The 12,891-nt window shown below is 42.6% G+C and overlaps 3 protein-coding genes across 19 annotated transcripts in view; 2 read left to right on the top strand and 1 right to left on the bottom strand.

Annotated features, from left to right (window-relative positions):
- Nucleotides 1-5,546, top strand: part of LOC105276358 (serine/threonine-protein kinase MARK2) — a 103,351-nt gene extending 97,805 nt beyond the window's left edge. For 15 of the 17 annotated variants that reach the window (XM_026971786.1, XM_026971787.1, XM_026971783.1 and 12 more), the window contains 3 exons: nucleotides 507-548; nucleotides 1,761-1,872; nucleotides 2,018-5,546. In XM_026971786.1, the coding sequence (XP_026827587.1) occupies nucleotides 507-548; nucleotides 1,761-1,872; nucleotides 2,018-2,236 (373 nt within the window). In that variant the 3' untranslated portion in view covers nucleotides 2,237-5,546. Of the gene's footprint in view, nucleotides 1-506; nucleotides 549-1,760; nucleotides 1,936-2,017 lie in introns of all 17 variants that reach the window. The other 2 variants (XM_011333895.3, XM_011333893.3) reach the window with 2 other exon arrangements.
- Nucleotides 5,547-6,361: 815 nt separating this feature from the next.
- Nucleotides 6,362-7,120, top strand: LOC105276354 (bis(5'-nucleosyl)-tetraphosphatase [asymmetrical]). The gene is made up of 2 exons (XM_011333886.3): nucleotides 6,362-6,507; nucleotides 6,668-7,120. Exons 1-2 carry the CDS (start codon nucleotides 6,393-6,395, stop codon nucleotides 6,982-6,984), a joined length of 432 nt encoding a protein of 143 aa, XP_011332188.1. The 5' UTR covers nucleotides 6,362-6,392; the 3' UTR covers nucleotides 6,985-7,120.
- A 1,495-nt stretch (nucleotides 7,121-8,615) lies between these two features.
- On the bottom strand, nucleotides 8,616-12,576 carry LOC105280793 (suppressor of cytokine signaling 5). The gene is made up of 6 exons (XM_011341602.3): nucleotides 12,174-12,576; nucleotides 11,153-11,852; nucleotides 10,752-11,065; nucleotides 10,430-10,669; nucleotides 10,011-10,277; nucleotides 8,616-9,925 (listed from the first exon to the last, which is right to left on the bottom strand). The coding sequence occupies exons 2-6, from the start codon at nucleotides 11,628-11,630 to the stop codon at nucleotides 9,644-9,646; spliced, it is 1,581 nt and encodes a 526-aa protein (XP_011339904.2). The 5' UTR covers nucleotides 11,631-11,852; nucleotides 12,174-12,576; the 3' UTR covers nucleotides 8,616-9,643.
- Between the last annotated feature and the right edge of the window lie 315 nt (nucleotides 12,577-12,891).

The raw sequence follows: 12,891 nt of genomic DNA, 5'->3' as shown, positions 1-12,891 counted from the left end.
TTCAGTATACTTACGCAAACGCGGTAATATGGAAATTTGTCTCTTAATAATTACATCATACGCTAGAATCCAGTTTGTTCTAAAAATAAAGAGGAAAAGAAAAAAAGAAGGAAGTGAACTAATAACCGATCGCAGTTTGCGTGATCTTGCATATCCCCGAGTATTAACATTGAACTTCCTCCGGAGATAAACGCTTGCATCCACGGTGAGATATCATCATGCAACGTCATGTGTCCTGTATTTCCTTCTCTTTTGTCTGAGAAATAATTCGTATATACTATATACATATGTAACCAAGTATTTTGCATATATTTTACTATATATATATATATATTCCCATCGGAGAGTCTCTCAAAAAAGTCATCACATCGCAATTCTCTATGTGCCATAATATCAATGTGCAATGGTGACAGAGTGTGGTGATGGTTGTTATATATATATGACAATTTGATTAATTTTATCATGTTTAGTGTTTGTTAGCAACTGCCTTTGTTTTGTTATTTCAGCCCCATGGACCCATCCGTACCCCCCAAGCACCCAGTAGTGAGGTACGTTGTTGCATACCATAATACCACGATCCGATATTCTAATGTCACTCGCATCGTTCCTTGATTTCTTGTACATCCAACTCTCAGTTCTCGTTCATCGTCGATCATTAACGTAACGTTGTACTCACACACGCATCCGTTTGAACGCTTGGAGCGTTATTCGGATGCACACCTGTTTACTGTTTCAAGCAATACCCGTGGTGTAGCATGCAATATTCAAATGTGACTCGACATTTCGATATCCAAGAACGTTCTCTTGACGTTTTACAAAATAGCGAATGTTATTTCATTTCTACTTTGATTAGCAGCTGTTACGTCGTGATTCACGATACGAAGATTTCGATACCAAGAGACAAATTGTTCCAACAGCGCGTGATTATTATACAATAGCGAGATATTATCTGTCTGATGTGCGGAACGTGTTGGATTAATTTATTCTCTTCACTTTTGTGCCTTGTAACTAACTATTCCATATCGTTTACACGTTTCATCGCAGTCGCATATGAAAGCTACAAGCTTTTGTCGTCATTACTGTCACATGAGTCTCGGAAGATACATGCAAAGTTGATTGCAATGATTACACGTACAACTTGGATATATATACTTTTGTGCAACTCACTTTTAGTGTTCCTCTCTATCTAAATGTAAATATGTATGCGGCACTGAGATTGTGATCAAAGTTATGATGGCAAATGAGATGCATGTCACGCATGTATGTTATAACTTCTAGGACTTCTTGGTTCTGAACAAACATTCCATTTTACATTATTATGTTTTACCGGACTCGTCTTACCGACAGCTTGCCGACACGAGAACTTTTAGCACAGCATTTACATCGTAGAGTCTCCTCGGAACGAGTTTAAAAATTCATGTCTACGCAATTCTGCAAGCTTGACGCTTTAACATACAACATATCATGCTGGTATATCATAATAAGGTTTACATGATTCGATGCATTTTATAATATCCAGTCTGATATTGAATACACGCGTATATAACTTTCGCTGACGGATCAATTACGTGGACAGATCGGAATCTAAACTTGCGATACTGGAGAAAAAAATAGCTTCCAAGTGAGATTATTCGAAATTTTGCTGTACGTGTTGTATACCAGACAACTGCCACAATTATAGATGATTATTAAAGAGTTACACAGCACAATGGAATCGTTCTGGAGTAATCGGACGGGTTTAAGATATCTGTTTGTTACAGCGGAGCTACCACTAACGACGAACAAGTTAAGCCACGCAGTCTACGCTTCACGTGGAGCATGAAGACTACCAGTAGTCGAGACCCTAACGAAATAATGTCTGAGATTCGAAAGGTATCAGAAGAAAAGAGCCGTAAATTCTTCTAGTAACAGATAACGCTCGAGGTGTTATTTTAGGCAAGACTGAATCTATCGAGATCTAGATAAGATGACGCGTCGTTGGTGCGACAGCGCACACTCATCCGGCTTGTCCTTCCAGGTTCTGGACGCCAACAAATGCCAGTACGAGCAGCGCGAACGATTCCTGTTGCTGTGCGCGCACGGTGAGGCGGCGACGGACAGCCAGGTGCAGTGGGAGATCGAAGTCTGCAAACTGCCACGACTTTCCCTGAACGGGGTGCGGTTCAAGCGTATCTCCGGCACGTCGATCGGTTTCAAAAATATCGCCAGCAAGATCGCGAACGAGCTCAAGCTGTGACTGTCGGCCACGGGCGCCTTAGCCGCCAATCGCGCCAATCCATAACGACCTCGTGAGCGTAGCCACCAAGTGGCGGTGGTCACCGAGGAGTTTTACTCTTGTTTTTTCTCCTGGGACTCCGACTCCGAATCCGATACCCAAGAAATATTCGTTTAAACGATTCCTCCGTCCCGGTCGACGAGCGTCATCGTCAGCTGAGAGAAAAGAAGAGAGGAAGGCAGACCGAGAGAGAGAGAGAGAAGGCAGAGAACAATCTGTGAGAGAATCGGATACGCGCGTCCTCTCGACCATCCTCCTCTCTGCGTTGGAGGTACCGTTGTGTAACCGTCGATTCGTCGAGAAAAGTCCGAAACTGTGATCTGTGACGGCTAATACGTATTCAAATACTCCCGAGTGCCAAAATGAAGAATTAAAAGGTCGGGTCCTCGTAACGTTCCGAGAACGAAAAAAGAAAGAAAGAGAGAAGAGAGAGAGACGGACCTGATTGGCGATACGAAGAAGCTGGCATTAGACACAATATAATCTATGTTATATTATTAGTTTCGAATTTTCGTTGTCGATAACAGAGAAACGTGCATCCGAGCAAAAGTAAATCAGTGTCACGCTTACAGGTTGCCCTCCCTGATTTTCGAACGGTCCATCTATCACAGATCTATCGTCTCCTTTTTTTTATCAGTATTATATATACGCCCTGTGCTATTCTTGATGTTGAAGAAGCTGTCTGCGTTCGGGATCAATCGTGCTTCTCGTACATACCGAAACACACCGGACACACGCTAGTTTCTTTCTCCATCCGTGTAACGTTGAGCATGAGCGAGTGAATCACGAAGATAGAATCGAGGTGAAAATTCAATTCGGGTCATCAAATGTGCCTAATGAAGCGTCTCTCTCATGTCGACTGTACGTTTCTCACGAGGAAAAGTGCTCCTTGTACTAGTTATCGCGATCGTTTCTCGTGAGAGACGAAGAATAGTGAGACAGCACGTCTGCAACGTCAAGAGATTTTTCTGTAAACTTCCTCTTTTTTCCTCTGACTCATACGTTTTATATATATAAAATTTTACGAGCAGGTTTTGCCTGTAGACGGTCGAAAAAACCTGTCGGAGGGGGGGGAGGGGGACATATGCGTTCTGTATCGATGAGGAATCAATGAGAATCTACCTTCATTTATCACATATTAGCCGGAAATAATGAATTTAATTATTTTAATGTCGCACGACGCGTGCGACCGTTTATCTTTTTTTTCGAACATTTTTATGATACTTTACTTTTTTTATCCGTAGTATAAGTTTGAAAATACGCAGCGCGCTATAGATATTAGTCAATTAATTAAAGCATATAATAATTATTATTAATAATATTTTTATTTCTATCATAGACGACAAGTATATATAATACACGTACAAAACACACACACACACACACACACAGACGTACACACAAAACAATACAATATATGAAGGTAGAAGCAAAGGAGTTATTAACATAATTTAGGAATCGAGTTTACCGCTCGCGTTTCATGCGAATATTATTACACATGCAAGTACTTCATCATTCTGGAAAAAAAAAGAAATACACCTTGGAATTACACCTAAATCTAAACTGCAACTCAGTAATAACGAGATCTGTTGTTTCTACAAAGCGCGGGATACGATAATATTAAATTTAAGTATTGTAATTGGCTATATTGTACTATTTAATCCTTTCATTCGCGCAGAAGAGATGCTCGCAGAGCTGAATGAAGTTAAATTAGGGATTATTACCTTAAAAGTACCGTAGCGAGGCGAACTAGAGAGAGACTTGGTGTATATAATATATATTACGAAAGGTACTAAATTAATAAGAGGAAATCTCACACACCAAGATCATAAAAATACACTTCGGAACTCAAGAGTATCGCAAACTTTTTATATTTGCCTAAGATTAATGTGAAGTATGTTACTAAAAATAGGCAATGACTAATTTATTTACATACTATACAAAAAAAACTCAATGATTTTTCACATTTCTAACACTTGCTACACTGAGAAATACAGAGTAACTTCAGCGCACCGACACCATGTACGATCGCGGTACATCGTGTTGCGAATCGTGAAACGACTGATAGCAACTAAGTATCGGCGCCAATTGTCTGTACCGAACATCTTGACAAAAACAAAATGAACTCTAAGTGCTGTCCAATGATTAAACGCAGCACTGGCATCGGGACTTACCTTCTTTGCGTATCACCATACCGGTTTCGTGTCGTCGGATTACTCCATGAACCAATAAGCAAGATAATGTAATATAAATGAAATAGTAATAATGCTATCGATTTACAAGGAGAATAGAGAGAACGAGTTAAAAAAATGCGACATTTGTCTCACACTCACACTCACACACACACACACGCGCGCACACACACACACACACACCCCTCCAAGAGAGAGAGATAGAAAGCCCAATCATTGTTAGAGAATTAGACTGGAGGCGGATATGTTGATCGAGAGTTTCTTTTTTGCATTTGTTCCTGCATCAATCCTGTGAGCTAGTGCCCCCGAGTACAATATTGACAACATCGTTATTTCGCCACTGTGTAAAAAAAAAAACAACACGATGAAGATGATGAAAAAACGGAGAACTGTAATACCCGGAGACGGTCGTTGTAACAAAATGAACTCTAGAGATACATACACACCATGAATAGTGATTATTATTATTAATGTTAACATAAGGCCCTTCAGAGATAGCATTAATGGTATATCCCCGGCATATAGACGAGAGTTAATTATATACCATAATCTCTATACATAAACCCACCCTTCGCTCGCTTGCTTTACGAGATAAATGTATAAATTAACGATCGATGCTTAACACAGGAAGAGATATAAATCTAAGGACATTCATGACCTTAACACGTGAGGAGAGGATTTACTGACGGAGACAATTAGGGCCGGCAGAGCTGCACGGGCGACACTCTAGATTAGAGAGAGTTTAGACGGTGTGACGTCGGAGAGAGAACGAGAGGAAGGAGAGAGGAAGAGAGGGAGAGAGTGCGAGTAAGGGGAGCCTTTGTGATTTTTTCTTTTTGTAAGTAAGTGCCGCGAGTTCCACGTGTGCATTGTTCTCCCGCGTGCTCGTTACCCGTGCAGCTGTGCGCGCGCGCCTTTGCTACTCGGCACGCACATGGTACACACATACATGATTGAATACATATACATACACATGTCAGTCTCTGTAGATAGATACATACAACAGCTTTGCTAAGTGTTTTCTGGTGATCGGTATCTAGCCAAAATGTAGCAAAACGTTTATAATAAAATGGTAACACACATTGTTTCCCGATTCAGATTCCTGTCAAACATATCGCGTCGAATTTCGCCGAGCACGCGAAATAACGCAGCGTGCTCGATACGATTTCCTTTTCTCCGTGCTGGATCCGCAGTCGCGACAAGGGTGGTGGTGGTGCCACCCCACCCCGATTGCAAGATGCTGCACACGAGATTCTTCTCTCCTGACGATCAATTAGCGCGCGTGTACATAACTGATGTACAAAGACGATTCACTCTACGCAGAGTGCGTACGCGTTTCTTAGAGCTAGAAACTTTGTTACGATAAACTGTCTAGTCGTGAAATTTTTAATACGTGAGCTTCACTTCCACATTTACTTGAAATCACTATAAAAATTTGCAAGACTGCTGGAGACTCGAGAGAAACGAAACGAATTTACTGTCTTGGATTCGACGAGTAATGCAATGCTACGAAATAAAAGTACCATCCCTTGAATCCACGCAGCATCACGTGAAAGACTTGATAAGGGCCGCAGAGGTATTTCGAGAGAAAAACGTTCAGAGGTATTTTCGGAGGAGGAGAAGTAAGTAGAACAGCATAACTTGATGTATCTTTTAAAGTAAAAATTATTAATTCGTTCACGAATAACGCACGAGACGCTTTTCCAAAAATCTATCAAATTGACGACCCGCTTCTTCAGCATAAGTGACAATTAAATGACACAATTCGGCGGACGAGGGAGGAAAATTTAGTCAATCGGTATTAAACGTGATCCACGATAAACACGAGCAACAACATTGCCGTCAATCGGTCGCCCCGGCAGTCGCGTGCGGATCATCCGCGTTAGGCTCGCGAGCGATTTCCCGACCGACGATCTACCGTCGTCATGGCTCTGCAGCAACGTGCCTGCGGTCTCGTAATTTTCCGGCGATTCCAAGACACCGTCCAGTACCTGCTGATGCAAACGTCGTACGGGGAGCATCACTGGACACCTCCTAAAGGTCTGTAAACGTATACGTCGCTGTAATACTCCGCGCGAAGCAGTTCTTCCAAGTGCTGATGACTCAGCTGGAGCATCAGCCGGACACGTCACGAGCTGCCTACGTCGCATCATTATCATTCGTTCTGATCCAAGTTATCGGTTGCATGACTGATGTTCAGGTCACGTCGACCCGGGCGAGTCCGACATGGAGACGGCGTTGCGCGAGACTCGGGAGGAGGCTGGTTTCCGCTCGAGCGACCTCGAGATCTATGAAGACGCGAAGCACGAATTGAACTACGCGGTAAATGGAGTGCCAAAGATAGTGATTTACTGGCTGGCGGAGCTGTTGAATCCGGACAAGTCCGTGAAGCTGTCGGACGAGCACCAGGATTTCCGGTGGCTTCCGTTGCGCGAAGCCTGCGACCTGGCCAAGTACGCCGACATGCAAAACACCCTGCGTGAATTCGATAGATATATATCTCAGAAACTCGTGTAAGCTGCGTTGCATCTCCGTATCGCTCGTCGAAATAATTGTAATTACGTGGCGCGGTGGAAAATACGATGGAATATTGGATGCAAATTGTCTTGCAATAACTAAACCTCAGAAAATAAAGACCAATTTTACATAAACACATCGCCGCTGTAATTGTTCTTGCACCAGAGCCCGCACTAAACCAGGATACAGGTGGAGTCATTAAATCATTTATGATCAACAGCTCGAGACTCCCTTTTTGTACTTAACATTCTTTGTACTATCTAAAAAAAAAAAAACTAATCCTTTACTGACTCGAACTACCTGAAAACAAACCTACTTCTGATCAATCATCGCGCTGTACTACCATTTATCATTTTTTATCGGAGAAAGTGGAGGCTCGCAGTGGAAAAAAAGATTTCAAACTTTTGACAGAATCAATCATTGTGATCAACAAATAAGTATTTCTTCAATCCTGTAAGTCGCCTTTGATATAGGTTATCTTGAAATTTTCGTGTAAAGATAGTGGAGGCTCGTAGCGGAATTTTTTGGAACCAACTTTAAGCGCCTACGGAACGGCAACCCGTTGTACGAGCACGAGGTTGGACGGGTTGCCGTTCCGTAGGCGCTAAAATTTAGTTCGAAAAATTCCGCTACGAGCCTCCACTATCTTTGCACGAAAATTTCAAGATAACCTATACCAAAGACGATTTACAGGATTGAGGAAATAGTTATTTATTGATCACAATGATTGATCCTCTGAAAAGTTTGAAATCTTTTTTGAGTTACTGGTACTTTCGATACATGCTTGTCACGGAATTATACATGGTGGAACGCTGGGAAAGGAATTTCATCAGTATCCTTTAATCGATCGAATTCTTATATTTCATTGCAAACTTTATTTCTCTAGCATTTATTTCTTATATATTTACAATACATTAAAAGGAATAAGTGATAAATGACATAAAAAAAACGTACAAATTGTGAGATAATAAAAATAAGATTGCGAATCCTGTAGATGCGTGAGAGTGTTATGTAACGCTTAGAATTCCTGAAGCGAGGTACGTTCTCCAATATTTTTCCTAAATTAATACAATAGATATCTTTTTTCTAGCAGTGTTTACGCTGCTCTTCGTGTTTAACTACAAAGTACTGTTGCCAGTCACACAACACGTAGTGGGAAGTTAATCACACGCCTATGTCTGTAATGATTGTTCTTACGGCTTGTACAAAATTGTTTAAACATTCCATAGTTATGCAACGAGACTGTGAACATAGGAACGTAATGGAAATATAAGCTTTAAGATAATTAACTGTGGCTTTCAGTTGACCCTTCATTTTATATAATATAGGAATCTATTATTAAAGGGATAGGAATTAAGAGCGACATTGGATTTGGCTTGATTTCAAATAACCTAATAAATAAACCAGAAATATGCTTCAACATTCTCCTTCATGATTTTGTATAAAAATATAGACTACAAATTCTCTTTAGAGAATCTTATTTTTATGAATATATGAATCATGAATTTTCCGTGTATTTAAAAAAATTATATTAATGATTACGTTATAGTTTTGTTTTGCAATTAGCGTGTCTGTTCCATGTGTAGTCGTGTTATATAGTTGCAGGTATCGAGACATCAGTAAAATGTATACACGTAATAAATATTCAATTTTTATTTTTTAATACGAAGTTCATTATACGAATAACCATTAACCAATCCTTTTAACAATTTTATACTATAATATTATATAATTGCGAATTCATCGATTCAATGATTTGCAATATTGTTACTTCAAGTTCAATTCATTGCACTTGACGTTTTCTCTTGAACGTGAACGAGTCATAAGTCGTCGAACTTACGATCTCCCACCTGACGTTTTCGAAAATTTAAATAATTTACACAAATTATAGACTTTCGTATCTGGCAATGGTGAACATCAACACAGACAGCACTTTTTACCTAATAATGTTTAACATTATAAATAGGCACAATAGGAGTAATACGAATCAGATTTTTGTAATAATTTCGTAATAATTTTTGTAACTTTATATACCTGCGTATAAAGATTAAATTTCATGACATCATAATTTTATATAATAAAACACTAAATTGCCACCGTTTAGGCATGAGTTTTGGTATCGTTCTATAAAAATTATATCGATATACAAACTGATCCCGTAGTTTTAATTTACATTATGCTTAATTTATTTCGTATGCACTAAATTAACGTTAATAAAACATAACGCAATTACGAATAAAATAGAAAGATGAGAATAAAATAGCAATAATAATAATAATAACAGTTAGCAATGATATTGGAGTTTACACGTAGCACGTAGTACATTTTTGCGATATACCGTGCTTTTTCTTTCGTATTTCGAAGCACTGTCAACTCTGACGTATTTACAGATCCCGTCGTGTCGCGTTCTCTTAATTATAACTATGTCATTCTCCCGGGAGAGACAACCTATTATCCCTCGCGCAGAATGAATATAATGCTTTTATTGCTAATATTGCAATGTTTCTTTTTGACTGCCCCCGTCGGAGAGACTCGCGGTATTACGATGTCGCGCGCGTGCGATAAGACTGTAAATGTGGATAAAAAAAAAGAAGAAAAGGAATAAAACGTAAAATACAACGTACAATAAAACTCTATGACGTATCAATACGAAGAAGACTCATAGTAAACATGATATGGATTTGGCGTCTTGCGGATCGGTCTCGACGTCCAACCGCCTGATTCGCACTCGCTGCTTGTAGTGGTACTCCTTGAGATAGCTCTTAAGTGTCTTTGGCAATTGCAGCTTGTTTATGCCATCGTATGTCGTCCGCGTGGTTATCACCGCCCTGCACAGGTGCTGCAGCGGGAACGCGAAGTTCCGATGTAGCGGAATAGTGAGCATCGGCTCGAAGAACATACAGCACGACGGGTCCTTATAGTGCTCGATCAGGCCGCACACCTGCGCAAATCGTGATCGGTTATTTTCGTTATCACCTTATCGCTCGCAGGATCAAAAATTATCCAGAACGGACACGTGTACGTACCGTTTCGGAAGCATAGACCCCCGGATCGTGCGAGTCGAAGCTGAACTTGTGATTCCACTGCTCGATTCGTGCGTGAAGCGAGCGCCCGTACTTGCGAAAGCTGACGGAGAACAAGAACTCCTCCTGCGCGGAGTCGCGCAGCAGGAACGTGCCTTCCTGTTTGCCCTCCAACAAACGCTCCGCCTCGTAACGGTCCATTTTGCCCCAGTAAAAGGAACACGCGGTGATCGACCTCAGGTCCGGCACGAGGCAGTGAACGTAATCGATCTGCGTTAGAAATGATTAAAGCGTTCAATCGGCGTCATTCGACACAAGACTTTCAACAATAATCAAAATGTACAGAATTTGTTCTTGTTTAACATATACATCTTCTAGGATATCAATTTGTAAATGAAGAAACGTAAGGGAGGGCCTCTCACCTGCGTGTGCGCGGGCCTCTCGATATTTGGAATTAACGTAAAGTCGATCTGCGATAAGGCTGTGAGGGCGGCAGCTTGAATACCGGCATGTGCTTGGAACAACGCCGCCAAACTATCCACCGTTATCCCGTTAGGATGAACCTGTATACTCGCAGGATAATTAGGCCTATAACCGGGCGGGGGCTCGACGCCCTCCTCCATCTCTCGAGCGCGTTGTATCCGCGCGCGTTCGTCGCAGTCCTTGAAGAAAAAAAGTCAACACAGTGAGATTGAACGTAAATTTCCGTGGAAACGATCGTAGTAGGGGAACGGGCGAACGTACTTCCATAGGAAATTCCTCGGGGTTAAATCGTGATAAATCAATTACAGGGCTAGGCGGCAGAGGCCCGAGAACGGGGCTCTGAGGAGCGGATCGACTATTGAACACGACGCCCGCACCCATGGGATGCTCTTCAGTCCTCCTGTAACCCGTGCATACGCAGTCCGAATTGCTGTTCCCTTGCCCGGGAATAATGTCCGTGTTTTTCGAGCTCTTGCTCTTGGCGCAATTGAACTTCAGCACCCAGTTGCTGCGCTTCTTCTTCGACGACAAAACATGATTACACACTGGGCTCTGATCCTTGTTGCGCTGTTTGTCTAACGTGATGACACAGTAGAGTTAAAAAAATATTGGACAATTGGCAAGAGTCGCAACGCAACGAGGGATGGATATTCCATACGTACTTTTTCTCTTTCCAAAGGATAACGTCTTGGAGGATCTTCTTAAAGGCGGATTTACGGGACTATCCTCGGAACTACTACTACTGTTGCTACCACCGGAACTACTGCAGCAGGCCTCCTGCTGCTGCCTGAATGACGGCTCGCTAGTGACATTGCCGTTGTTACAAACTTGCTTCGCATCCTGAGCTTCGACGGGTTGACTATACAAAGATTCGAATCTAGAGTTATGGTTGTCTATATCTAAGTTCAAGCGATCGTTGTCCAGATTTCCCTCAGGCTTGCATTCCGGTCTGTTCGGCAGTATATTGGAGTTCGCCGGTACGTTGCCGTTGGTCTCGTTCTCGGGCAAACTGTCGCTGCCATCCCGATTCACCATCTCCAAAGGCAATGGCTGGCTGAGCTCGTTAGCGCATACTTCGCTAGGCTGTCGTTCACCATCCATTCTAAGGAACTCTCTGAGACTAGCAAAGTGCTGTCCCATTATTAACCAGAGCGGCAGGCATTTTATTGCCTTAATGATCCCGTGTCTACACCATGATCGTGGAAGCTACAGAGGACGCGTGCTACCCAGTCTCCTGCTTGGCATGACTCGCGACGGCGACTCCTCACAGATCCCACCGCATCTACCTCCACCAGTCACGCATGCACGCGTACACGTGGGGACGTTACGTCAGAGAATGCAGCGGCTCTGTCGCGTTCTCATCTGCAAAAATCACGAGGATCATCGTGTAACGTTACACGTGCACGAGTATATCATCACAGCTTGGAAATATCATGTGCAATGTAATGTGTGTTCGCACTCTATGGGATTTAAATACCGATGATTCATGCCAATTCACTAGCGTGAATCATCGGGACGGAAGGTCCGCGAATGAAGGTGTGTCCTGGCGGGTTCTCGACATCGAACACAGTGTCACGCGCGATAACTCGAGACGAAGCTCGACACCCCGAGCGGGAAAATGAGTCCGAGTCCGAGGACCCGGTGCTCGCGTGACGCAACACAACACCATTGCAAGTGCCTTACCTCGCACGCGAGTCCCATAGGAAGCGTTACAGGATAAAGAAGGCAATATCAGGAGACACGGTAATGCCTCGCGCCGAGTGCAATCTTTTTTTGACAACGGTCAGTTTTGTACAGTCAGTCTCGCGACGAGGGATTTCCTGCTGGCAATGACAGGTCGGGACACGTTCGGACAAGTTACGACGGACGACGGGACGACCCGAGCCGCGGAACGTGCGACGCGAACGCACCACCGGATCTCACATCACCGCGACACACCGTCGACGATACCATAAAAATTGCGCCTCCCACCGCGACGTAATTCCTCATCGGACGTCTCAGGCTCGGGCAACTAAAATTGTCAAAACATGTCCCGACGATCGTCAGCCATTTTCCCTAATCCGCGACAGGTCACGGAGTAGCCGCGCGATAGAGTTAATTCTCCATGCTAAAAAATTACGTGTGCTCAAGTCTCGTTCACGCTGTCCTTTGACTACCTATGGACTGCTAACGTTGCCACTTAGGTAATGTAAAAGACGCGATCCAAGATCTCAGCGCACCCACGTCCCAACGGCCAAGCCAAGAACTAATAGTCGTACATGTACCTTTGACTGAAGCATTTGTTCCGTGGTTTCATGACGCATGTTAGGTGTTATAAGTGACAAATTCTAAGTGAAAACAAAATGGTTCGTTATTGTTGTATCAAATCATGTACAATCACACGATACAAAGCCAAAACAGG

Source organism: Ooceraea biroi, chromosome 8 (genome assembly GCF_003672135.1).
Source record: "Ooceraea biroi isolate clonal line C1 chromosome 8, Obir_v5.4, whole genome shotgun sequence".
NCBI lineage: Eukaryota > Metazoa > Arthropoda > Insecta > Hymenoptera > Formicidae > Ooceraea > Ooceraea biroi.
Note: the sequence above shows the minus strand (reverse complement) of the source record. Positions and strands in the feature narration are given on the sequence as shown.

What these genes read in the sequence shown, in the direction of transcription:
- LOC105276354 (XM_011333886.3), top strand. Translation starts at nt 6,393, where the DNA reads ATGGCTCTGCAGCAACGTGCCTGCGGTCTCGTAATTTTCCGGCGATTC. An exon ending in TCACTGGACACCTCCTAAAG is followed by an intron (nt 6,508 to 6,667) that starts GTCTGTAAACGT and finishes ACTGATGTTCAG; the next exon opens with GTCACGTCGACCCGGGCGAG.
- LOC105280793 (XM_011341602.3), bottom strand. Translation starts at nt 11,630, where the DNA reads ATGGGACAGCACTTTGCTAGTCTCAGAGAGTTCCTTAGAATGGATGGT. An exon ending in ATCCTTTGGAAAGAGAAAAA is followed by an intron (nt 11,066 to 11,152) that starts GTACGTATGGAA and finishes TCATCACGTTAG; the next exon opens with ACAAACAGCGCAACAAGGAT. An exon ending in AGAGGCCCGCGCACACGCAG is followed by an intron (nt 10,278 to 10,429) that starts GTGAGAGGCCCT and finishes TTTCTAACGCAG; the next exon opens with ATCGATTACGTTCACTGCCT.